The sequence below is a fragment of the Psammomys obesus genome, unplaced genomic scaffold (assembly GCF_907164565.1).
Source record: "Psammomys obesus unplaced genomic scaffold, mPsaObe1.curated_primary_1811, whole genome shotgun sequence".
NCBI classification, from domain to species: Eukaryota; Metazoa; Chordata; class Mammalia; order Rodentia; family Muridae; genus Psammomys; species Psammomys obesus.
In genome coordinates, this window is record NW_026590701.1 from 6,568,770 (window position 1) to 6,595,651 (window position 26,882).

Below are 26,882 nucleotides of genomic sequence, written 5' to 3' on the forward strand. Positions count from 1 at the left end.
AGCACACTTCAAGCTCTGGATCTTCGGATATGTGGCTCCACAGATCTAAAGATGGAGACAGATGTGCTGCTGCTGCAGTCATTGTGAAAGGAGGAAGTGGCATTGGGTTGCAGGAGGAGACAAGATCCCCGGGATGAGACCTCCTCTCAGCCTTTCCAAAGACAGAGGAGACCTATACTTGCAGGGAATCCAGACCCTGTCCTACAAAAGGACGTGTGCCCAGACCAGGGTCCAGTGACAGCTCCCACAAACAGGAGCCTCTCAAGCCTCCCCCGGAGCACCAGGTGCTGAACCCTCCTCACATAACGGTCTCAAGCACCTACCTGAGTCTTCATCATCCTCGATCTCTGACTCACTGGCCTCTTCTTGCTGCAAGTCAGTCAGGAGCATATGGACACGAACAATAAGGTCCAAATATGGCATGTTCAAAATCAAGTAGGTCTTCAGCTTCCTCAGAATGGAGAGGTCTGAGGTCTGACAAAACTCCTCAGGGTTCTTATCTATCCATGTATCCAGGAAGGAACAGAGGGTGCTGGGGAAAACGGATGGACAGGTCAGTCAATGGCCAGGCCTTTCTTTGTTTAAAGCTCCCATGGCTCCCTGAAGGGAGGATTGCAAGGAAGAAGCTATCACCGCTCCCTCTCCCCGCCCCCTGTGCTTATCAGTGTAGTGTTTGAACAGAGCTGTGAGGTCCATGTGAGCAGGGAGCTCCACACACTTTTCTCAGCCTCTAATGGAGAACAGCTGAGCAGGTCTGCCTGGCAAGGGTTGGGATGGGATGAGGGTAGAGTCTCACAGGGGCACTTGAGGCCCCAGGCTTCCCCCATCTCACCACTTTTAGGAACCCTGCCCATGTAATTCTTCTGACCCTGCAGGCAATGCTTAGACATCAGTATGGTACTAGACACAGGAAAAGAATGAAATCACAGCATTGGCCAAACCATACCCTGTGAATGCAAGTGACCCCACACTGGAGCCCAAGCCCTTCCTCTTGATGCAAAGCCCCCTTACTTCTTTGCTTGTTCATCCTCTTCGCAATAAGGACGGAAGTATGAATAGCTACAAAAGACAAGACAGGATGTAATCTGTACAGGTCCAAGTCCCCAACTGGAAACACATCTGGGGGCAGAACATCTCCTGGAGAAGAATCGCAATACACAACCTCCAAGTAAGATCTGCCTACTCTCAGAATTATTAGTTCACCTGCATACAGTAGGTGTTTCAAATATGCTCATGCAATATGTGAACATAAACATCTCTATGCAGTGGGCACAGCGTCCCTCGATTTGCCCTCCACGGATCTCCACTCTGGACACATCTCTACTGGGCACTCCGATAGGAGTTCTAGAACCTCCCTTACAAGTGGGAGAAGTGCTTTCATCAAGGCCTCAGCAATTTGGGTACGGGGATAGAGAGCTCTTTAAAGGTGCAGGGGACAGCCTCATTCATTCAGGTCTCGGCTCTGGGACCTTGGGCCAACCCTGGGAGAAGCATTTTCTGACTTCATGCTGCAGCGTCCTGACAGTACTCTAGACTTTATCAGCAGACAGTGCTTCCCAGAACCAAGAAGAGGATCTGAGCCCTCTGGGCTTGGAGGTGGGCACTCACCGCTTGAACAGCAGGTCCAGCACCTGCTGGGTGGTGGCAAACCTTCGGTATGTACACAGGAAGGCAGGGACAAAGAAGGTGTCCCCAGCCTGCAGGGAAGGCACCAGGTGGTTCACTAGCTTTTCTACCACATCTGCACTGATGCGGGACTCTCCACAGGGCTCCTTCTGGTCCTTTGGGGCAGAATCCTCCTTAGCCTGAGGAGAAATCAAGGTCGATGGTTCAAACAGGCACAGGTCTGCAACATTCTCATTGGTTGTTATCATTGCAAGTTTCCCTGAATCATTACACTGCCAAACAGACAGAGCAAAAGTAGGGGAAACTCTGAGGTTTCAGAGGTTACCTTGTCAGTGTGGCCTTGGCTCTGGCTGCCCTGGATCAAGTCTGCTTCCTTCCGGGAAAATGGCCAGAGGCGTTGGAGGCAGGAGTGAATCCTGTGTCTCCAGGGACCACCATGAGCTCCACTCTTGTCCTTCTTGACGCCTGTTCCTCTAGCAATCTTAAAACAGCAGAACATCCTGCTCTCTCTAGGGTTTCAGCCTAGTGAGCCTGCTTGGCTGCATGTAGGCGGTTGGCTGCCTGGTTACCAGGATTGTTGGGTCATGCTCAAGATTGAGGTCATCCCTCAATCTCTGCTTTATCTTTATCCCTGCACATCTTGTTGGCAGGGTAAATTTTGGGTCTTAATTTTTTGTGAGTGGGTTGGTGTCCCCCCCTCCACTAGGAGTCTTTTCTAGTTAGTGTCCTCTTCAATCTCTTCAGTGTCCATGACCCCGGCTACTGGTATTTTCAGCTATACTCACCCTCCCATCTTCCCAGAAGCCTACCTTGTCTTAAGTCTCAAGATTGTTACAGATATGCTTCTGCCCATGGTTTCTCTTCTCTCTGCAGGCCCTCTGTCCTCCCTTCCCTGCTCTCTCCAAGTCTGATCTCTACACTCATTTCTCTCTGTGCTCCCTTCTCTTTTGTAGGAGATTAATATTTATTATTGATTTATCTTTTAGTTAAGCTGTGGTTATTCCTAAACTAGCTGTGTACCCAAGTCACCCCACAGAGACTAGGATTTATTTAATTAACCTAGAGCACAATGCTGGGCAATAGTTACTCCATCCTAAACCTCCAAGCCAGCGTAGTTTCCTCCCATTCAGATTTCCCACATTCTACTTGCTTTTAGTCACATCTTTGGTCCGGTTCATCCCTCCTCATGGTTCCAAGTTCTCTTCTGCTGACCTCCTCCCCTCCAGAAGAGTATGTCCTACCCTATTCTCCCCATTGCACAGCACTGGCTGGTTGTTTTATTGACAACACAGAGAACAAATGGTGGCATGTTTATGCAAACTTGAGACAGGTGATGCTTATGCAATGTCTGAATTGAAACCAGATAGTGGGGTAGAGAAATCAGCATTTGAATGAACACGGGTAAATTGTATATATTCCACAAGAATATTGTACCAACACTTTTCCTACCTCGTTTCCTCTATTTCACCACTACCACTCTCTATTTCCTCTCCTAAGTTAGATTTAAACATCTTCCCTTGAGTTCTCCATGTTACTTCTTTGGGCCTGTATTATATGGCTAATATCCACTCATAAGTGAGTATATACAGTGTGTTTTTCTGGGTTTGGGTTACCTCACTCAGGATGATCTTTTCTAGTTCCATCCATTTGCCTGCAAATTTCCTTGTTTTTAATAGCTGAGTAGTATTCCAGGGGGAAAATGTACCACAATTTCTGTATCCATTCTTCAGGTGAGGGACATCTAGGTTGTTTCCAGATTCTGACGATTACAAATAAAGCTGCTATGAACATGGTTGAGCAAATGTTCTTGTGGTATGGTGGAGCATCTTTTGGATATATGCCCAGGAGTGGTATAGCTGGGTCTTGAGGTAGAACTATTCCAAATTTTCTGAGAAAGCACCAGATTGATTTCCAAAGTGGGTTGTACATGTTTTCACTTCTACCGGTCTTGGAAGAATGTTCCCTTTTCTCCACATCCGCACTAGTATGTGCTGTACTTGAGGGTTTTTTTTGTTTGTTTGTTTTGTTTTGTTTTTTTCTGTTCTGACTGGTGTAAGATGAAATCTTAAAGTCATTTGATTTGCATTTCCCTGATGACTAAGGAAGTTGTGCATTTCTTTAAGTGCTTCTCTGACATTCGGGATTTCTTCTGTTGAGAATTCTCTGTACCACATTTTAAACTGGATTATTTGGTTTGTTGGTGTTTAACTTCTTGTGTTTTTTAATGTATTTTCTATATTAGTCCTTTGTTGGATGTAGAATTGGTGACAATCTTTTCCCAATATGTAGGCTGCCATTTCACTCTATTGACAGTCTCTTTTGCCTTTAAGAAGTTTTTCAGTTTCAAGGGGTCCCATTTATTAATGTTTTGATCTTAGAGCCTGAGCTGTTGGTTTTCTGTTCAAGAAGTTTTCTCCTGTGCCAATGTGTTCAGGGCTCTTCTCCACTTCTAGTAGATTTAGTGTGTTTGGTTTTATGTTGAGGTCTTTGAGCCACTTGTATTTGAGTTTTGTTCAGGATGATTAATCTGGATCTATTTGCATTTTTCTACATATAGACCAACACCATTTTTTGAATATGTTATCTTTTTTCCCCATTATATGGGTTTTAACTTCTTTGTTAAAACTAAAATGTCCTGAAGTGTGTGGGTTTGTTTCTGGGTTTTCAGTTTGATTCCATTGCATAACCTGTTGTGTGGTTTTTATTACTCTTGCTCTACAGCAGAGCGTGAAACCAGCGATGGAGATACCTCCAGAAGTTCTTTTATCATACAGGATTGTTTTAGCGATTCTGGGTATTTTATTTTCCATATGAAGTTGAGACTTGCTCTTTCTAGGTCTCTAAAGAACTGTGTGGGTGCTTTAATGGGAATTGCATTGAGTCTGTAGACTGCTTTTTGTTAGGTGGGTATTTATTAATAAAAAAATATATAAAACTATCATATTGTGTGCAAATAGCTATACTTTGACTTCTTTCTTTCCAATTTGTATCCCCTTGATCTCTTTTAGTTGTCTTTTTGCTCTAGCTAGATAAATAGTACTTTAAGTACTGCATTGAAGAGATATGGAGATAGTTGGCATCCTTGTCTTCTCCCTGATTACAGTGTAATTGCTTTAAGTTTCTCTCCATGATGTTGGCTTGCTATATATTGCCTTTATTGTGTTTAGGTATGCACCTTGTATTCCCAGTCTCTCCAGTAATTTTAACATGAAGGGGTGTTGGATTTTGTCAAAGGCTTTTTCAGCATCAAGTGAGATGATGACATGTTCCTTTCTTTCAGTTTGTTTATACGGTGGATTACATTTATGGATTTTTACGTATCAAACCATCCCTGGGATGAAGCCTACATGATCATGTTGGATAATATCTTTGATGTGTGCTTGAATTCAGCTTGTGAGTATTTTATTGAGTATTTTTGCATCAATGTTCATAAAAGAAATTGCTCTGAAATATTCTTTCTTTGTTGAGTCTTTGTGTGGCTTAGGTATAAAGACTGTGGCCTCATAGAATGAGTTTCATAATGTTCCTTCTGTTTTTATATTAGCGCTTTTTTTGAAAGTCTGCACTAAAACCATCTGGCTCTGGGCTTTTTTTTTTTTCCATTGGGGGACTTTCAATGACTGCTTCTATTTCCTTAGGGGTTACAGGACCATACTTGATCTTGGTTTGACATTTGTAAGTGGTATCTATCTAGAAATTCATCCATTTGGCTTAGCTTCTCCAATTTTTGTGGAGTACAGGGTTTTTGTTTTTTTTTTTTAAATAAGACCTAATGCTTCTTTGCATTTCCTCAGTGTCGGTTGTTATGACTCCTTTTCACTTCTGATTTTGTTAATTTGGATACTGTCTCTTGTTGAGTGTATTAGTTTTTCTTCAAAGTCTGTACTTATATCTCTGAAACCATGAAAATGGATTGCTGCTAGTTCCACTGCTGAATTCTCACACAGATGCAGGGACACTAGTGGGTGTGGAAAATAAATATTAGAAATGAAGAGGCTTTTTCTGTTTAGAGATATTTTCCTATAGTGCAGGCCTTTGGCATTCTTAGTCCCCCTCCACTTTCAACAGCCATTAGAACTGCTTTCTCATGGCTATAAATCAGCCTGCAGCAAATGACTAAAGGCCATCCAGCCTTCTGACTTTTGGCGCCTGAAAAGACTTGTAATTTTTAATTATGTATCTGTGTGTGTGAGGGAGCGTGGCCTTGCGAGTGTAGGTGCCCCGACTCATTGGACTCTTGGTTGTGAGGCACCTGTGGTGGGCGCTGAAAACAGACCTGGGTACTCTGCAAGAGCACTACCTGCTCTTAAACGCTGAGGCATCCCTCCAGTCTCTTTCTCTGACGTTCGAAGCAATGTGGGCCTGCTCTGCAGAGAGTTGACAGGCTGGATCACGCACATGCGTATTGGTCTTCATTGGCTTCAGCCATTCAAAATGTCAGGCACGCTTGTGTTCATGTTTACCCTTGCGTATTTGTGTCCCCCAACGTGGCTTGACAACAGCGTTTCTGCCAACTGTCTCTGCAGTCGATAGACACTAACCAGGAAGCAGACTTGAGGGGACGTTGGGCAGAGACTTGGCTAGCCTATAAACAAATGATAATATTTGGATCAGGAGGGGTGGGCTTATTATAATACCATTGATATTTAGATATGGATGCAGTGGCTAATCATAATATACAAGAGATGAAAAACAGGAGGGTGGACTTATAATTTGATACGCGATGGGGAGAGTCTGCTTATTATACTAACATTGACACTGTGGCGGTTAACGGTTGGCTTGCAGTATCCTTGGCTGAGATGGGAGGAAAATGCAGCCGAGAGGGAGGGAAGAGTGCTTTGGATTCCACAGGCTTCTCTGCACTCTGTTGCTGTCAGAAGAAGAATCACGAAGAGATGCCCTTGGGTTTCTGTGACAGCCAAGCTCCGAGAAGCAAGCTGTACCTCGGGACCCAGGACCCTGCTTACTTAGACATGGCCTACTTTCCTGACAACGACCTGCACATGGCCGCCTGCGCAGGGGACTTGCCTTTTGTGCGGCTGTACTTCACTCTGGGTAAATACGAAGCCAACCACAGAGACAAGGAGAACAGGTAAGAGACGCCTCAGACCTGAGGAGGATGTGGGAGGAGACACCTCTACTGGCTCCCAGACGGGGACCGGCTGGGAGAACCCAGCTCTGCGCTTTGCCACAGCGGCTCTCTCAGCACCTGTGGTCCGCACACCTGGAGGGACCCCCTGGCCCAGCCAGCGCAAGGGCAGAACTCTGGATGCTTTCCCTTCGCCCAGGAGTCCTTTAGCAAGTCAACAGACTATTTAAAAGTATTAAGCAACAAACGTAGATCATTTTATCTTAGTGTACACATTAGGGATACAATGTTACATACATTTTAAAAGGTGAAAAACAAAAGGAATATTTTTCAAACATAACACCTTCAAGACTAAAAATTCTTCAAGTAAAATCTGGTATCCATTATATGATATATATAATGTATGTTTGTATGTATGTATGTATCCATCTGTCTATCTATCTATCTATCTATCTATCTATCTATCTATCTATCCATCCATTTAAACTGATGTGTGTTGTCTGGAACTGAACTGGGAAGTGTATCTGCTCCTCCTGCCACAATTGAAAGTTGTACACATCTCTACCTCTTGATCCTAGTAGGGTGAAGAAAACCCAAGGCACTTCTTTTTCCCAGCTTACCTTAAAATATCAAATCATTACAAGCACACAGAGTTATTAAAAAAATTACAGTGCATCCATTGAAACAATATCTCATGTTTGAAGGAGGCATAGACAGACATAGAGGAAAATTGGCTTGTTACGCTCAGTGACAACTCTGATTACATCTACACAAATATTGATTGTAGATTTTTATTAGCAAACCATGTGCCAAAACGAATGTATTGTTTTCAAGTATTTAAATTACAAGTAAACTTTTCTCTTTTTTATTACTTAAATCAGTGGTTCTAAACCTTCTTATTGCTGTGACCCTTAAAACAGTTCCACATGTTCTGCGGAACATAAAAGTATTTTCGTTGCTACTTCATAACTGTAATTTGCTACTGTTTTGAATCATAATGTGAATATCTGTGTTTTCTGATGGTGTTAGGCGATCCTGTGAAAGTCTCACTGATGCCTCCACAGGTTAGAACCACTGACTTAAATGTTAATTTGAACACTTGGTGGCTTGTGGTCATCTTTTTATTTCTCTCTCGCTTCTTTTTGGCGGTAGAGAGAATGCTCTACTTTAACACAGTAGGTTGGCACCAAGTCTTGCTCTTCGACTCCTGTAGAGTTAGTTGGTTATGGTTCTGCATGCACTTCTGCTCTTCCTTCAAATAGGCCTTTGAAGAGGAGATTGCTTTCATCCACAGATGGAAATCTTACACTGTTTTAATTTTGTGTTTATATATGTATTGATAGTTTCTGTCTATACTTAGTCTTTTCTGAAGAGGATCTTTTTATCTGTGTTTATAAATTTTTATATTATATAAATATACCAAGCATCATTTTATTCTATATAGACTTATACATGCAAACAATTTTAGACTGATTGTGCTGGTTAGTTTCACATCAATTTGACACAAGTTAAAGTCATCTGAGATGAGGGAACTGCAATTAAGAAAATGCCTCCATATGGTTGGGCTGTATCGAAGCCTGTAGGGCATTTCCTTAATTAGGGATTGATGTGGGAGGCCCCAGGGCATTATGGGTGCTGCCATTCCTGGGCTGGTGGTTCTGGGTTCTATAAGAAAGCAGGCTGAAAATAGAAACAGAAGGAACATTCTATGAAGCCATAGTCACCTTGGTACCTAAACCACACAAAGACCCAACAAAGAAAGAGAATTTCAGGCCAATCTCCTTTATGAACATTGATGCAAAAATACTTAACAAAATACTTGCAAACCGAATACAAGAACACATCAAAGATATCATCCACTATGACCAAGTAGGCTTCATCCCAGGTATGCAGGGGTGGTTCAACATACGGAAATCCACCAATGTGTTCCACCATATTAACAAACTGAAAGAAAAAAACCATATAATAATCTCCCTAGATGCTGAAAAGCATTTGACAAAATCCAACATCCATTCATGTTTAAAGTATTGGAGAGATCAGAAATACAAGGCACATATCTAAACATAGTAAAGGCGATATACTATATCGCCTATAACCAACATCAAACTGAACGGAGAGAAACTGAAAGCAATCCCACTGAAATCAGGGACAAGACAAGGCTGCCCACTCTCTCTATATCTCTTCAACATAGTTCTGGAAGTTCTTGCTAGAGCAATATGACAGTTGAAGGAGATCAAGGGGATATAAATTGGAAAGGAAGAAGTCAAATTATCACTATATGCAGATGATATGATAGTATACGTGAGTCACCCCAAAAACTCTACCAGGGAACTCCTGCACCTGATAAACACCTTCAGCAAAGTGGCCAGATACAAAATTAACTCAAAAAAAATCAGCAGCCCTCCTGTATACAAAAGACAGAAGGGCTGAGAGAGAAATTAGGAAACAACACCCTTCACAATAGCCACAAATGACATAAAGTACCTTGGAGTAATACTAACCAAGCAAGTCAAAGACTTGTATAAAAAAAATTTCAAGTCTCTGAAGAAAGAATTAGAAGATATGAGAAGATGGAAAGATCTCCCATGCTCATGGCTTGGCAAGATTAACATAGTAAAAATGGCCATCTTACCAAAAGCAATCTACAGATTCAATGTAATTCCCATCAAATTACCAACACAATTCTTTACAGACCTTGAAAGAAAAATTCTCAACTTCATATGGAATAACAAGAAACCCAGAATCGCTAAAACAATCCTCTACAATAAAAGATCTTCTGGAGGTATCTCCATCCCTGATCTTAAGTTTCACTATAGAACAAAAGTAATAAAAACTGCATGGTACTGGCATAGAAACAGAATGGTGGATCAATGGAACCAAACAGAGGACCCAGAAATAAATCCACACACTTATGGACACTTGATCTTTGACAAAGATGCCAAAACCATACAATGGAGAAAAGATAGCATCTTCAACAAATCGTGCTGGCCCAACTGGATGTCTACATGTAGAAAAATGCAAATAGATCCATACTTATCACCCTGCACAAAACTAAAGTCCAAGTGAATCAAAGACCTCAACATAAAACCAGACACATTAAATCGGTTAGAAAAAAAAATGTGGAATACCCTAGAACTCATTGGTACAGGAGAAAACTTCCTGAACAGAACACCAACAGCACAGGCTCTAAGAGCAACAATCAATAAATGGGACCTTATGAAACTGAAAAGCTTCTGTAAATCAAAGGACACTGTCATCAAAAGAAAACGACTGCCTACAGATTGGGAAAGAATCTTCACCAACCCTTTATCTGACAGAGGACTAATATTGAGTATATACAAAGAACTAAAGAAGCTGAAAAGCAGCAAACCAAGTAATCCAATTAAAAAATGGGGAACAGAGCTAAACAGAGAATTCTCTGTAGAGGAATATCGAATGGCAGAGAAACACTTAAAGAAATGCTCAATGTCCTTAACCATTAGGGAAATGAAAACCAAAATGACCCTGAGATTTCACCTTACAGCCATCAGAATAGCCAAGATGAAAAACTCAAGTGACAACACATGCTGGAGAGGTTGTGGAGAAAGGGGAACCCTCCTCCACTGCTGCTGGGAATGTAAATTTGTCCAACCACTCTGGAAATCAATCTGGCACTTTCTCAGACAACTAGGAATAGTGCTTCCTCAAGATCCAGCCATACCACCCCTAGGCATATATCCAAAAGAGGCTCAAGTACACAATAAGGACATTTGCTCAACCGTGCTTGTAGCAGCTTTATTTGTAATAGCCAGAAGCTGGAAACAGCCCATATGCCCCTCAACTGAAGAATGGATGCAGAAATTGTGGTACATCTACACAATGGAGTATTACTCTGCAATGAAAAATAAGGAAATCATGAAATTTGCAGGTAAATTGTGGGACCTAGAAAGGATCATCCTGACTGAGTTGTCCCAGAAGCAGAAAGACACACATAGTATATAATCACTCACATAGACATATAACATAGGATAAACCTCCTAAAAACTGTACATCTAAAGAAACTAATCAAGAGAGAGGACCCTGACTAAAGCGCTCAATCCCCATCCTGAAAGGCAAAGAGGATGTACATCAGAAGAAGAAGAAAACAGGAAACAACCTAGGAACCTGCCACAGAAGGCCTCTGAAAGCCTTTGCCTTGCAGACTATCAAAGCAGACACTGAGATTTATGGCCTACTGTTGGGCAGAGTACAAGGAATCTTATGTAAGAGTGGGAAATAGTAAGAGCTGGAGAGGATGGGAACTACACAAGGAGAGCAACAGAACCAGAAAATTTGAACACAAGGAACATCCCAGAGACTCATACTCCAACCGAGGACTATTCATGGAGACAACCTAGAACCCCTGCACAGATGTAGCACCTGACAGTTCAGTGTCCAAGTGGGTTACATAGTAATGGAAAGAGGAACTGCCTCTGACATAATCTGATTGGCCTGCTCTTTGATCACCTCCCCCTGAGGGGGGAGTAGCCTTACCAGGCCACAGAAGATGATATTGCAGCCACTCCTGACGTGATCTGATAGACTAAAATCAGAAGGAAGGAGAGGAGGACCTCCCCTATCTGTGGACTTGGGGAGAGGCATGGGTAAAGAAGGGGAGAGGAGGAAGGAGGGTGGGGTCGGGAGGGGCTTATGGGGGGATACAAAGTGAATAAAGTGTAATTAATAAAAAAAGAATAATAATGAAAAAAGAACAGAAGCTCCACAAGGACAAAAAAAAAGAAAGAAAGAAAGAAAGAAAGAAAGAAAGAAAGAAAGAAAGAAAGAAAGGAAAGAAAGAAAGTAGGCTGAGCAAGCCATGAGAAAGCAAACCAGTAAGCAGCACCCTTTCATGTCCTCTGTGTCAGCTCCAGAGTTCTGCCTTGTTTGAGTTCTGTTCTGTCCTTTGATGGTGAACAGTGACACAAGCTAACTAAGCCCTTTATTCCCCAATTTTCTTTGGTCATGGTGTTTTATCACAGCAATAGAAATCTAAACCAAGACACTAATCATAAATATGAAAGTAAAAGATAGCAAATATTAATGGTTAATATTGCACAGGGGTCTTATTTTTACAATAGTTTCTCTATAGAAACATGATTTCTTGTCCCCCATTCTCTCAATCTGTTTAGTCTCCAGACTTAACCAGAATACCTACTATGTATATACTATCTTTCAGGATCTATCCCTTCTTGAAAACTTCATGTTTCTTTGACCAAAGTAGCAATACTGACTAAAATAAATTATACCCATTGTATATATATATATATATATATATATGTATATACATATATATATATATGTATATGTATCTATATATGATTTTATATATATAGGATTATATATATGTATATGTATCTATATATGATTTTATATATATAGGATTATATATATATAGGATTATATATATATATATGATTATATATAGAATTATATGTAGGATTGTATTCTGACCCATTGTTATAAGTACTAAAAAAACTCTAAAAATTATTACCATTCATAGTTCTAAAACAGGAGAAGAGCATTCTAGCTTCAGCATCTTAGCAGGAAGAACATGAGTGTATGGCTAGCTTGGAAGGAAGATCCTGTCTTACTTAAGAAAATTATGTTACATTCATTGAAATATAGAATCCTTAAAACCTCTCCAAAATGGGTATAGTTGTATTGTTTTATCTACCTGAAACACCATGTATGTTAAGTTGAAATAATATAATATCTAGCATGTTATAAGTAACACTTTCTTAATTATTATATATACATTCCAAATGAAGCATCACAATGTTCCAGTTTATTGGAGCAGAATTGAAGCCTTGAAAGGGTAAGAGATAGCTTGTAGGCAACAGATCCTAAACTAGGATAAAAATATGACAGGGTTTGAAGACAAATCCTTACTCCCACACCCAGACTCATGTATTTGCGCACTTGGTCCTCAGACGGCAGCTCTGGTTTGGGTGGTATGAAGTCTTGTGAACAGATGCAAGTTTCTGGGGTCAGTCTTTAGTGCAGTATGGCTGGTTGTTGGTTCCAGTCCCTTCTCTCTTTCCTCAATACTGTCATGAGCATGTGGTTTATAGGGCAGAAGACCTGCTTTGTGGTAGGAATGTGGGCAAGTTTGGAGTTCAGTGTTGGAGAAGAATGCTGTGAGCAGAGCCTAGTGAACTGTCTTGCTTCAAGTACAGAAGACAGCACGTCAATGGAAACAGACAAGAAAAGACTCAGGAGACTTGGAAACAAGGGGTGTATATTAAATTGGGAAAGAAGCCTTTTGTATTACACTCTGGCAAAGGATCTATGTTCTATGTCCTGAAATTTTAAATGAGGCTTGGTGCAAATAAAGCAGGTGTGTGTGTGTGTGTGTGTGTGTGTGTGTGTGTGTGTGTGTGTGTTTGGTTTTGGAAGAAATTTCACAAGGAAAACACATTTCTTCAGAAGGACATCACATATTTGTTGAAAAGGCACAGTTTCAGTTACATGAATACTTGTGTATATTGAGATAGTGCACTGTGATTTCTCTGTAGGAATGCCATGCACTTCGCCTGCTTCTATGGACATCTAGAACTGGTGAGGTATCTCTGGAGGCGTGGCTGTGAGATTAATGTACGTGACAATCATAACATCACACCCCTGATGAAGGTAGATCATAGTCATCATTTTAAAAATGAGATGATTTTGATTTACCTAAAAATGAATTCATCTCATGTAAATATGATTAATTGGTAAAACCCATGACTGTGTGTCATAAATTCTTTGAGTTGACCGTGTGCTTCTTGTTACCCCCTTTTAAGGCTGTCCAAAGCTGGGAAGAGGAAATCGTGTGTTTTCTGCTAGAGCATCATGCTAACCCGCACATTAAAGACAGCGGGGGTAACACTGCCCTTCACTATGCCGTCTATGCTGGGAACTCAGCAGCCGCTGCCACGCTGCTGCAGTACGGAGCAGACATTGAGGAAAGAACGAAAGTAAGGATCACTCTGCTTAGAGACAGTGGTGATACCCTGCCGGGTAGAGTCTTTCAGAGGCCCTCTGTAGTAGGCTCCTGTCCTATTTCCTGCTTTCTCCCTCTTCCAATATCCATCCCATTTGCCTTTCTGAATGAGGACTGATCATCTTACCCAGGGTCCTCCTTGCTTAACTTCTTTAGGTGTACAGATTTTAGTATGCTTATCCTATATTATATGTTTAATAGCCACTTATGAATGAGTACATACCATGTGTGTCTTTCTGCTTCTGGGATAGCTCACTCAGGACAATCTTTTCCAGTTCCCATCATTTGCCTATAAATTTCATGATTTCCTTGTTTTTAATTTCTGAGTAGTATTATTCCATTGTGTAAATGTACCACAATTTCTGTATCCATTCCTCAGTTGAGGGACATCTGGATTGTTTCCAGATTCTGGTTATTATGAATAAAACTGCTATGAACATGTTTGTGCAAATGTTCTTGTTGTATATTTGAGCAGAGACTCATAGATAAACTTTAGGCAGAGTGCAGGGAATCGTGTGAAAGAAGGGGGAGATCGAAAGACCTGGAGGGGACAGGAGCTCCACAAGGAGAGCAACAGAACCAAAAAGTCTGGGCACAGGGGTCTTTTCTGAGACTGATACTCCAGCCAAGGACCATTGATGGAGATAACCTAGAACTCCTGCTCAGAGGAAGCCCATGGGTGCCTCAGATTCCAAGTGGGTTTCCTAATAATGGGAACAGGGATTGTCTTTAACATGAACTCAGTGGCTGGCTCTTTGATCACCTCCCCCTGAGGGGGGAGCAGCCTTACCAGGCCACAGAGGAAGACAATGTAGACAGTCCTGATGAGACCTGATAGGCTAGGGTCAGATGGTGGGGGAGGAGAACCTCCCCTATCAGTGGACTTGGGGAGGGGCGTGGGAAGAGATGAGGGAGAGAGGGTAAGTTTGGGAGGGCACAAAAGAGGGGACTATAGCTGGGATACAAACTGAATAAACTGCAATCAATAAAAAAAAATAAATAAAATTTAAAAATTTCCTATGTATATAAAAGAAATACCTGTGATGTGTGCAGGGCTCATCACCCCTGTTTAGAAGCTCACTTGCTCTCTGAATGAAATGCTTAGACAAAATTGGAAGGGAATCATTTAAGTATCGGTGGTATGGAAGGTGCAACTTTCTTCTTTACACTCAAGACAAATGTATGAGAAAACACTGAGTTTGTTAAAGGTTTGAATTTTGTTCAGTACTTTAAAAACATTTCTGTAAAGATTAAAAATCAATACACTAAAGCAATATTAGCTTTGCAAATATCTATCATCTTACAACTCAAAACAACTTTGAAATAAGTGGAAATATTGACGCCATTGACAAGTTCTATCAGTAATTTATCTAGTCATGGGAGTGCTAATAGAAGATTAATGGAAACAGAAGCTGATTAGAAATATTCAAGCCAAGTTGCAAGTTATGTAATTAGAAAATAGCCAGGAAGCCCTTGTTAATTGTTTAGAATTTTTCCAGTTTGTTTGTATGGACAGGCTATTCTTGAGTTTGGTATAATTTTTGCCTACTTTGAGAAAGGATGTTACTGAATTAAAAATAAGCCAAGGGGCAGGACTTAGAGAAACAATTGATGTCTTATTTTTTATGGAGAGATATGGTGACTGAGAGTTTCAGGGTACTCAAGAGGGACACTGGGGCAGATGACTGTGGAGTAATGAGTTTATAGAGTTAGTAACACCATTGAAAAACAGAAAGAGTCTCCTCCTATTATTTTTTCCTTTAGGATTAGAGAGTTTTCACAGTGCAAGCCTACATCAGGTTCTCTGATTACAAGGCAGGAGGCAGGAGACAGAGAAGAGGTGGGGAAAAGTGACTGTGGCCACCAATATCCCCTTTGATATGTACTCACTTCTTAGGTGAGAGATTGTGACACCAGCAAGTCTCTGAACTAGGGACTCACAGAGAGTGGCTTAGTAAGAGGCTCGGAAAAAGTGGAGAGCTGCTGGAAAATATTGTAGCCTGGGCAGCATCAAGACTCTAGCAATATGTTCCCAAAATCTAGCCTTTTGATTATATTTAAAAAATAAACATAAAGGTGTTATTACAGAAGACTCAGGGATATGTGTGTCAACCCCATCTAACTGATATGAACAGGGTGAAGTTTGAGGGCGGAACTGCATCTTCTCCAGTGGGTAGTCAGGTGCTGGCCCCTAGAAGGGAGGCTGGCATCTGCACTCACTCACAGGAGGATATTATTGAGTCCAAGCAGTGTGCTGGACGGGATCCTGGATGACCTGGACCAGCATGCACATCCAGGGATTGCTCTGTGGGTATTTAGAGTCAATTAAAGGGAAGTAAGGAGGTCCAAGAAGAGCTTTCAAATCAAGTCAGAATTACTGAGAGAAGGGGTAATCAAAATAATAAGATTTGAAATTTTTATTTTTGACAAGGTTGTGAAGAAGACAGAGAGTAAAGATAGATTCTAGAAGGGTTGCTATACTTTTCTTTTCTCTTTCCCTTTCTTCCTTTTTTCCTTTTTTCTTTCCCTTTCTTCCCTCCAAATCCTCCCATGCCCTCCCCCTGCTCTCCTTCAAATTCATGGCCTTTTTTAAAATTGTTATTACATATATAAATGTATATACACATATACATTCGTGTATATAACCTGTTGAGTCCATATAAGGTTGCGTGTACGTATGTGTATGTATGTTTTCAGGGGTAACCATTTGCACTGGTTGTGCAATCAGTTGGTGTGCTCTCTCTTGCCTGGGAAGGACCACCTCTCTTGCTCCCAACTTTACCCAGTTGCCTCTAGCTCTTTGGTTTTTTTCTTTTTCTTTTTTTTTAATTTAATTTTTAGTTTTTGTATCAATTACAGTTATTCATATTTTATCCCGGCTGTAGCCCCCTCCTAATCCCACCTTCCCTCTTTCGTCTCCTCCCATGCCTCCCTCCAAGTCCACTGATAGGGGAGGTCCTCCTCCCCTTCCATCTGACCCAAGCTTATCAGGTCTCATCAGGACTGGCTGCATTGTAGCCATTCCTCTGTGGCCTGGTAAGGCTGCTCCCCCGTCAGGGGAAGGTGATCAAAGAGCAGGCCAATCAGTTCATGTCAGAGACAGTCCCTGTCCCCATTACTATGGAACCCACTTGGACACTGAACTGTCATGGGCTACATCTGAGCAGGGGTTCTAGATTATCTCCATCAATGGTCCTTGGCTGGAGTATTAGTCTCAGAAAAGACCACTGGGCCCAGATTTTTTGGTTCTGTTGTTCTCCTTGTGGAGCTCCTATCCCCTCCAGGTCTTTCTTTCTCCCCCTTCTTTCATAAGATTCCCTGTGCTCTGCCCAAAGTTTGGTCTCAGCATCTGCTTTGATACCCTGCAGGGTAGAGCCTTTCAGAGGCCCTCTGTGGTAGGCTCCTGTCCTGTTCCCTGTTCTCTCTTTCTTCTGTTGTCTATGTGAGGAGAACTTTTAGTGCTTGTAAGAAACCCCAAGAAAACAAGAGTCTTGTGACCTCACTTTTTAAAAACACACTCTTTCTCGGAATGTGTTCTTGTGCTCATCCAGGTGTAGCAGATAGGGGTGAGTGTACTTCAGCTGTTATTTATGTGCCTCTCTGGAAAAACATGCCTCTGCTCCATGTAGCCTGTCCTTGCAGTTAAACACTTTACTCATATAACTCTTGAGAACCCTCAGGTATAAATTGTCTGACATTCTGAATAACGTTGGCTATCACATGAGACTTTAGTCTGGCCCGTTTTTAGGCTCTGCTCTCCCAGATTCATGATGTGGCCCAGAGAGGTAAACAGTTGATGATAAAGCCTTTATTGCAGTGTGGTACTTCTGTGATGGAAATAGTTTTGGGGCTCTAGACATGAAAATTTGGCTTATTAATTCAATAAAGCAATGAGAACCTTTGCTATTGTGTTTGTGATTGAGCGTTTGAGATAAAGAGACAGCTCCTGCCTTCAGAACACTGAAGTTTAGATGGGAGAAATCACATGACTCCAAAATACTAAGGCAAATGCAAGAAGGGGAGCAAAGTTTCATAAAAGCAAAACTATTTCAAGTGAGCTTTGGGGAGGACTGGGGTTCATGTCACAGCTGTAGGCAAAAGGCAACACTCTGAAGAGAATGTGCTGCACACATGAAAGCATAGTAGGGTGAGAAGGAAAGGGTGGCTTTTAATGCACTGTCTTTATCTCTAGCCCACTTCTTCAGGCTCTGTGTTTGTTTCATATATTTATGCCTTTGAGTCTTTGCAAAATCTGTTTATTTTGTTATTTTACAGGATAACCTCACACCATTATTGCTTGCTCTCAGGGAAAACAGACTGAAGATGGCACAATTTTTAGTAAAGATGGAAGCAAGTATACATGCAGTTGACTCTCAGAGAAGGTAGAATCATTTGACTTACAAAAAACCTTTCAGTGTTATCCTAAAATGGAGACAGCCATGCCCTAAAAATACATTAATAGAACAATACAATTAACATACAGGGATATACTGAAACCAGACATATATTTTTTGTTAGGTAGATTTTCTTTTCTTCTCCTCCCCATCCTCCTTCTTTTTAATTTTTTTTTTATTTTTGAGACATGGTTCCTCTTTGTAGCTCTGGCTATCCTAGAACTTGCTCTGTAGATCAAGGTGGACTTGAACCCAAAGATCTGCATGCCTTTGCCTTCTGAAGGCTGTTATTAAAGATATGTGCCACCATGCCAAGTTTAGAATTCGTTTTTCTTTTTTCCTTTTTTTGGTTTCTTGAGACAGGGTTTTTCTGTATAGCCTTGGCAGTCCTGGACTCACTTTGTAGACCGGGCTGGCAATCTACCTGCCTCTGCATCCCAAGTGCTGGAATTATAGGCATGTGCCACCATGCCCAGCTATCAGCTTAGAATTTTAATAATCCAAACTGAGTGATATGTAATAAAGTTTATACCCTCTTATTAATATTGACAATTTAATTTTTATCCTGATATTATACATATGATTTTTTATTAGCTAAAATGTATTAATTTTGTTTTTATATACTTTTCTTTAGAAAAGTTTATATTGAATATAAAATTAAAAAAAACTTTGTGTATTAGTTACTTATCATACAGGCATGACATAATATATAACAGAGGCAAATTAATGGAGGGAAGACTCATTTTGACTCATGATCTCAGAACCTATTGTCTGTCTTGGCAGGGACACCATGATTCAGTATGATTCTCCATCACTGGGAGAATGTGGGAAAACTCCCCAGCTTTCCTGTGTATCTAACATCTCCAGCACCCTGAAGTCCCGTTTGCAGCTCAACACACAACTCTACTAAGCCCTGTGCAAGAGATTTCAGCTTGCTGCTCACTGCCTGGTCTTATGGGTTTATTTTTAGTCCTGAAACCCTGGTGTAAATCCGCATAATCCCCTAACTCTTGAATCCTTTACATCCCAAACTAGTACTACATGGATAATATTATCTGCTTCCAGACTGAACTATAGCAAGATCCCCTTAGGTCTTGACTAGCATTGCTTTCCAGAGCTGTGTGGCTAAACCAGGGAAAATACATCTCTAATATATTAAAAATGTAATAATACACTTGAAACGTGGTTGTAAGATTATTCACATGAGAGCTGGCTAGCAATCAGGAGACAGTGGCAGGTATATCTATGAGTTTGAGGTCAGCCTGATCTACATAATAAAACATACATCTTGAGTCCCTGTCTGAAAAAAATATTAACACACACTGAGGAATCCCATCATGTGGTAATCAGCACCATTAACTGAAAGTACTGTAACTATAATCAATATCATTTTATATTGTTACTAATATATTAATCACACAAATAATTTTACTTATTCGACATGAGTATAAGTTACAAGATTTTTTTTTAAGCCATGGAAAAAATAGATAACTCCTAAATCTTAATGTGCATCAGATAATGTTTCCTTAGTAACATAGTTGTCCACCATAGGATATTAAGTTAGGACTCTTCCAGGTAGTAGATTAGTGGGGAAGAAGTCTACTAGTGTTGTCTTTTTAGCGCTGAAGAAAACTTGCAGTGTGGACTACCGGATCATCCAAAATACTTATGCTATTAATAACTCTATAGAGTTGGGCAAGCTATTTGGTAAAGCATATCTAATAATCATTTAAATGATTATATTAAAGTTTGTAACAATTTGTATTTGTTTTAGAAATTCTCTCATGTATGCTGTAAGATGTGATTCACCAGTTATGGTCAACCTTCTTCTTCAACAAGGTGTGGACATGAATTTGAAAGATTTGTTTGGATGGACTGCTTTACGCTATGCTATTGAAGGTGATCGTGAGGTGTAAGTAATTCTAACTAACTTTAATTGTTTCAAATAATGCACCAGGTAATACACTTGAGTGTGGTTCCCATCAGTTGCTGGGATTTCACTTTCAGGTCAGGTAGTTTTGAAACGGAAGTGAGTTAGTTCACCTCATCAGCTAGAACCAAACAAAATTATGGATTATTTAGAAGTAGAAATGGGTGCAGGATATTTTAATTCCAAGTCATGCTTGCTTTTCAATAATGTTGGTATTGAATACTGTGGGCAAGGCAAGTGTTCTACCACTGGTCTACATTTACAACTCCTGCTCACTAGTTTGAAGATCTTCATACTTAGAGATTCTAGAAATGCTTCATTTAATTCCAAACATAACCTTTGTGCATCAGACACAGTGTCACATTTTTATTTTTAATTGTTTACTTTAGTCTTATAATATTCATTTAAGTAGAAAATCTCTAAAAGATGTCTTTTACACAAGCCCACTGGAAATTCCAGGAAATCAGCTTGTTCTGTAAATACAAGAGAATTAACCCTCTTTCACAAATCAGAGGGAGAAAGGAAAGAAATTTCTAGTCATGTCTCTTTTCTTGTTAATTTTGTTGTTATAGTTTTGCCATTCAGTGGATCCCATAGCACAGTAAGGATTAACAGCTACTCAGTAGTTGCCCTCATTGTTCCAAATCCCTGAGCTCTTGTGGCATGATTTACATAATCATTAGAAGAGTTTCTTCATTTCAAATGGATTTTATTCCAAAAAAGCTCTACTTTAGCAGCTAGGAGTCTTAGCTTTATCCATCGACAGTAAATAGACCCTTCTCATCTGTTCAAAACCTTTATTTGCAGTCAACATGTGAACCTAGACCTTCATGATTGGTTACCTAGGAGGATTTTGGCTATTCTGCCTTTAAATATATGTTGTGACAACTCCAAAATATCCGATAGTGTCTGATAATTTTTCAAGAAGAGATTAAAGATTCTGCTCTTCTTTGACACTGAACTTTATCCAGAAACTCCTTTACCAGTTTGAATAGCCCCATTTCTGAGTTTGGATGATTCTAAATCACTCTATTCAGGAGATGTTCCAATTCAGTTTTTCTTTTTATTTTAATTATTCTCTCATACATTATATCTTAACTGCAGTTTCCCTCCCTTCACCTTTCCCCATCCCTCCCCCTTCCTCTCCTACAGATCTGCTCCTCTATTCCCCCAACTACCTCCCCCTCCCACCAAAAAAAGAGCAGGCCTCCCAGGGATATCTACCCATGGCTTAACCGGGCACAAGACTAGGCACAAGCCCTCATATTGAGGCTGGATGAAACAAACTAGTAGGAGGAAAAGAGTCACAAGCACAGGTAAAAGAGTTGAGATTACCCCTCACTGTTGGGAGTTACACAAGAACATCAAGCTACACAACCGTAGGATATATTCAGAGGACCTAATTCTTACCCATACAGGTCTGTGTTTGTTGCTTCAGTCTCTGTGAGCTCCTATGAGCCCTGCTTAGTTGATTCTGTAGGCCATGTTCTTATGGTGTCCTCAAACCTTGGGTCTTACCATCCTTTCCTTCCTGCCACTGTGGAGGTTCCCCTGGCTTTGCCTAGTGTTTGACTGTGGGTCTCTGAATCTGTTCCCATCAGTTGCTGGATGATGCCTCTCTGATGACAGCTGGCTAGTCACAGATCTATGATTATAGCAGAATATAATTAGGAATAATTTTGTTGATTTTTTTGCCAGTTGTCTTACTTAGGCTTTTATTGCTGTGAAGAGACACCATGATCATGGCAACTGTTATGAAGGAAGACATTTAATTGGGCCTGGCTTACATTTTAGACATTTTGTCCATTATTATGGCAGGAAGCATGGCAATGTACAGGCAGACATGGTGTTGAGGTGGTATCTGAGATTTCTACATCTAGATTGGCAGGTATCAGGAAGGAAGACTGTAAGCCACCAGGCCTGCTTTGAGATTCTGAGAACTTAAAGCCCACCCCTGAGTGATGCATTTCTTCCAACAAAGCCACACCTACTCCAGCAAGGCCACACCTCCTAATAGTGCCACCCCCTATGGACCTATGGTGGGTATTTTTTTCATACCACCACACCAGTCATTTTTGGTTCTATCCTGGGTCTCTGGGCTATTCAGCATGGGCTTTCTCTCACAGCGTGAGCCCATGGATAGGCAAGCCAGATTCAAACACATTATCAGAATTTCAAATCTATATTTTTAGCTTGTATATTATAATACCTGTGTTGTCTATATATTAAGCTTGCATTCATTTACATAACAAAATGTACTTCAGATTCTATACAGGCACATGATTCTGTATGCATGTAATCACATATTGAAAAAAATTTCTGATCTAACTTTTCTACAATGTATATTCACCATTTTTCTTCTCTTACTGCAGATACTAAAATATCAAAATAATTTTGATTAGTAATTTTGAGATTAGGTGGATCATTTATATGCTACCGATTTTAAGTGAAAGACCCTACTATCTTTCTGTTTAGAGTGCTGCTTCAATGTTTCAAAGATCATCTTATATATGACACACTTATGTATATGTATTTAATGGTTTCTTTCTTGTTTTGGCTTAGTAAGTTTTATTTGAAAAAGAATGGCTTCTAGATTTTACCTAAAACTTTCTATCATCTATTGATAACACCATGTTCTTTTAATTTTGATCTATTAACCTTATTATGTTAACAGATTTTTCTAACACTGAAAGAGCCTTTAATTGTCTATTAGATTAATAAACACTTGCTTATTAATTTGAAAAAAAAGAAAATAGATTCTGTTTTTATGTAATACATCCTGATTATAGTTTCCTCTCCCTCCGCTCCTGCCAGTTCCTCTGTGCCTCCCCTCCTCTGGATCCACTCCCTTTCTGTCTCTCATTAGAAAAACAAACAGGCCTGTAAGAGATAACAACCAAATGAGATAAAATAAAATATAATATGATGAAGCAAAACCAATCATATCAAAGTTGGACATAGCAACCCAACAGGAGGGAAGGATTCCCAATAGCAAGCAAAAGAATCAGAGACCCACTCATTCTCACAGTCAGGAGTCCCACAAAAATACCAAGTTAATAGCCAAGTTAATATACCCAAAGGACCTGATGCAGACCCATGTGGGCCCTGTGCTGCCTGCTTTAGTCTCTGTGAGCCCATATGGACCTTGCTTAGTTGATTCAGAAGGCTTTGTTCTCCTGGTATTCTTTAGCCCTTCTGTCTCTTACAGTCTTCCCACCTTTTCTTCCGTGGAATTCCCTAAGTTTTGAGGAGAGGCATTTGATGGAGACGTCCCATTTAGACTCTCTCTCTCTCTCTCTCTGCATAATGTTTATCTTTGGGTCTCTGTATCTGTTCCTGCCAGGATGGACTCTTATTCCTTTGTATTAATGAACCATAATAAACTTTGCTTTTTACCAGTTGCCTTGGCTATAGTATTTTATTACAGAAATAGAAAAGTAACTAATACAATAATAATCATGAAAATTAAGCACCATTATAATAATAGTCTGTGGATTATGATTTGATTAAGTAAAGGAAAATATTTAGGTTTTGTAATTTAACAGTTAAAAAAATCTTAGTATGATTTATTAGCTCAATAATAATAAATAATTATTTTGCTAATTTAAGGAGTTTATATGTTAATATGAATTTTAGTTTTAAACTATTCAATGGCCATTATTTTCCAAAGTACAAACCACAAATAGCAGAATGGATAATAAACATACTAGCACTTCATATTTGCTGGAAGCTGTAATATTGGTGCATTAGTTTCTGTGGCAAAAAACGTACGTAGGGTTTCATTTTGGTTTTCAAAGAAATTCAATGTTAAGATACAAATTGTTCTCTTGCTTTTCTATTTACCTCTTTACATCTTTATATTGTTAAGTCTTCATAATAACTTGAACTAAAGCAGTAAAGCAGTTCTCAGAAGTCTGTTTCACTCTAAGAGAAACTGTGTAACAATAGCTGTTAGTTATGAAGCTAGGACTGTATCAGTGATTATGGTACTTTCCCTTATCTTGAGGTAACCTAGCACATATGCTGACATTGATTCATCACCATTTCTTTATCTAAGTAAAAGCTTAAGACAAATATGTTCAAGTTCACGGTTTGAAGACTATACCAACACACCCTGATACTGCCTGAAACACTCTTAATAATTTAATATGTTTGGCATGGTTTTCAGTCCAATGTTAAAGTAATGACTGCATGTATCATTTTATTTTGTATAAGACAGGAGGACAATCCTTTTGGAGTATGAGCATAACCCAATACAAGGTTTAAGAGAGAGGAATCAAGGTAAGACATCTCTTTGTACTGTATTTCAGAAGAAAGTGTCAGAGTAACAAAGTTCTAACTCTAAAAGTTTTCAAAACCAACTGTAAATTGCATTTATTTTTTTTTCTTTCTAGTTTAGAGTTCAGGTTTATAAAGAAATTAATCACGATATTTTCAATTCAAAATGGTATTGCCTGAGGAGAAAGATCATTTTCCAATTTTGGCACTTAAAATCTTTTATGTCATTGTATATGTAAAAAACGATTCTCAAAATTAGTATGTTAATGTTTATGTTACAGTAACCATCACATTGTAGCATGTTATAAATGGGATTAATTGTTTATAAGAATAGATTTCATCATATAGTTGAACATTACTTGGTTTTAGTCACTAAACATGAATGTTAAAACATTATATTGTTTTTTTTCCTATGTTGTTGGTCTAAAACTTGACCTGTATTTTCCAACTGTCCATTCTAGACTATAATACTCATCTATTTCTGTGATTTTATATAATTTTTCTAATATTTGTATATGAATGTAATGTGTTTTTATCAAACATTCTCCTATTTCTTCTACTACATTGCCTCCCCTGAAAACCCATAACTCCTCCCTCCAGTGCCATGTGTGCCCCTTCCCTCTTTTAACATCCCAAGAGTCCATTTAGCGCTGCTGTGTGTGCATGGGTTGGGACCATCTCCAAGAGATGGGCAGCTTCTCAGATCCAACATCCCTGAGGAAAACTAACTCTTCATCCAGTAGCTCCTCAGGCGGGACTGGGACATTCACAGGATCAAGGCTGTGATTTGTAAATGTCTCCACTTCAGATGACTATGTCTTGTGCTAAAACAATGTGATACTAGGCTGACTAGATAGGTATTAGATTAGAACATTAATAACTCTCAGTGCTGGGGATTGAACCCAGAGCCCTGTTCTAGGTAAGGGCCTAATCCACGAGCTACTCAAAGCAATCCCAGCAATCTTGAGGTCAGGGATGAGACAGGCCTCTACATTACCCCGCTCCTTTTCAATACGGTGCTTGAAGAATTCCTAAGTATAATAAAACAAGAAAAAAATTAAAGGGCTACAACTAGGAAAAGAAGTTAAATTATTCCTATGTGAATATGGTATGATATTATACGTAAGAGATCCTCAATATTTCACCACAAAACTTCCAGAAATGATCAACAATTTCAGCAAAGTGGCAGGATACAAAATCAACTTATAAAAATTAGTAGCTTTTCTATATGACAACACAATGCTCTGAGAGAGCATGGAAATACTTCCATTCTCAATATTCTCAAAAACTGAAGTATTTAGGAAGAAATCTAACCAAGAAAGTGAAAGACCTTTACAATGAAAACTTTAACTCTTTGAAGAAAAAGATTAAGAAAGAAACTAAAAAGTGAAAAGACATTTCATGCTAATGTTTTGGTAGAATTAGTGAAAATGACAATTCTACACAAAGCAATTTACAGATTCAGTGCAATCCCAATAAAAATTCCCATCTCATTCTTCACAGAAAAAAATGCTAACATTCATATTGAACCACAAAAGACCCCAGATAAGTGGATTACTTGGTTTATTGCTTTTCAGCTTGGTTAGTTCTTTATATATATTGGATATGAGTCCTCTGTCAGATAAAGGGTTGGTGATGATTCTTTCCCAATCTGTAGGCAGTCGCTTTGTTCAATCCACTTAAAAAATGGGGAACAGAGCTAAAGAGAGAATTCTCTGTAGAGGAATATCGAATGGCAGAGAAGCACTTAAAGAAATGCTCAACCTCATTAGCCATTAGGGAAATGCAAATCAAAACAACCCTGAGATTTCACCTTACACCCATCAGAATGGCCAAGATGAAAAACTCAAGGGACAACACATGCTGGAGAGGTTGTGGAGAAAGGGGAACCCTTCTCCACTGCTGGTGGGAATGTAAACTGGTACAACCACTCTGGAAATCAATCTGGTGCTTTCTCAGACAACTAGGAATAGCGCTTCCTCAAGATCCAGCCATACCACTCCTAGGCATATACCCAAAAGAGGCACAAGTACACAAAAAGGACATCTGCTCAACCATGTTTGTAGCAGCTTTATTTGTAATAGTCAGAAGCTGGAAACAACCCAGATGCCCCTCAACTGAAGAATGGATGCAGAAACTGTGGTACATCTATACAATGGAGTATTACTCAGCAATGAAAAATAAGGAAATCATGAAATTTGCAGGTAAATGGTGGGACCTGGAAAGGATCATCCTGAGTGAGTTGTCCCAGAAGCAAAAAGACACGCATGGTATATACTCACTCATATAAACATACAACATAGAATAAACCCACTAAAATCTGTACATCTAAGCAAACTAAGCAAAAGAGAGGACCCTAACTAAAATGTTCAATCCCCATCCTGAAAGGCAAAGAGAATGGACATCAGAAGAAAAAGAAAATAGGAAACAACCTCGGAACCTGCTACAGAGGGCCTCTGAAAGCCAGAAGAAAACAGGAAACAACCTTGAAACCTGCCACAGAGGGCCTCTGAAAGCCTCTGCAGTATAGACTGTCAAAGCAGATGCTGAGCCTGATGGCCAACT

General features: G+C 39.8%; 2 protein-coding genes across 2 annotated transcripts in view; one reads left to right on the plus strand and one right to left on the minus strand.

The window, feature by feature from the left end:
- Positions 1-261: 261 nt before the first annotated feature.
- Positions 262-2,125, minus strand: LOC129677920 (ral guanine nucleotide dissociation stimulator-like). The gene is made up of 4 exons (XM_055608591.1): positions 1,952-2,125; positions 1,609-1,805; positions 1,012-1,059; positions 262-532 (listed from the first exon to the last, which is right to left on the minus strand). The coding sequence occupies exons 1-4, from the start codon at positions 2,123-2,125 to the stop codon at positions 262-264; spliced, it is 690 nt and encodes a 229-aa protein (XP_055464566.1).
- A 4,300-nt stretch (positions 2,126-6,425) lies between these two features.
- LOC129677921 (putative ankyrin repeat domain-containing protein 19) overlaps positions 6,426-26,882 on the plus strand; it is a 61,492-nt gene continuing 41,035 nt past the window's right edge. The window contains exons 1-6 of the mRNA XM_055608592.1: positions 6,426-6,718; positions 13,249-13,363; positions 13,516-13,689; positions 17,991-18,097; positions 19,884-20,021; positions 24,259-24,320. Coding sequence (XP_055464567.1) covers positions 6,426-6,718; positions 13,249-13,363; positions 13,516-13,689; positions 17,991-18,097; positions 19,884-20,021; positions 24,259-24,320 — 889 coding nt within the window. The remainder of the gene's footprint in view (positions 6,719-13,248; positions 13,364-13,515; positions 13,690-17,990; positions 18,098-19,883; positions 20,022-24,258; positions 24,321-26,882) is intronic.

What these genes read in the sequence shown, in the direction of transcription:
- LOC129677920 (XM_055608591.1), bottom strand. Translation starts at nt 2,125, where the DNA reads ATGTTCTGCTGTTTTAAGATTGCTAGAGGAACAGGCGTCAAGAAGGAC. An exon ending in GCCAAGGCCACACTGACAAG is followed by an intron (nt 1,806 to 1,951) that starts GTAACCTCTGAA and finishes ATTTCTCCTCAG; the next exon opens with GCTAAGGAGGATTCTGCCCC. An exon ending in GAGGATGAACAAGCAAAGAA is followed by an intron (nt 533 to 1,011) that starts GTAAGGGGGCTT and finishes CGTTTTCCCCAG; the next exon opens with CACCCTCTGTTCCTTCCTGG.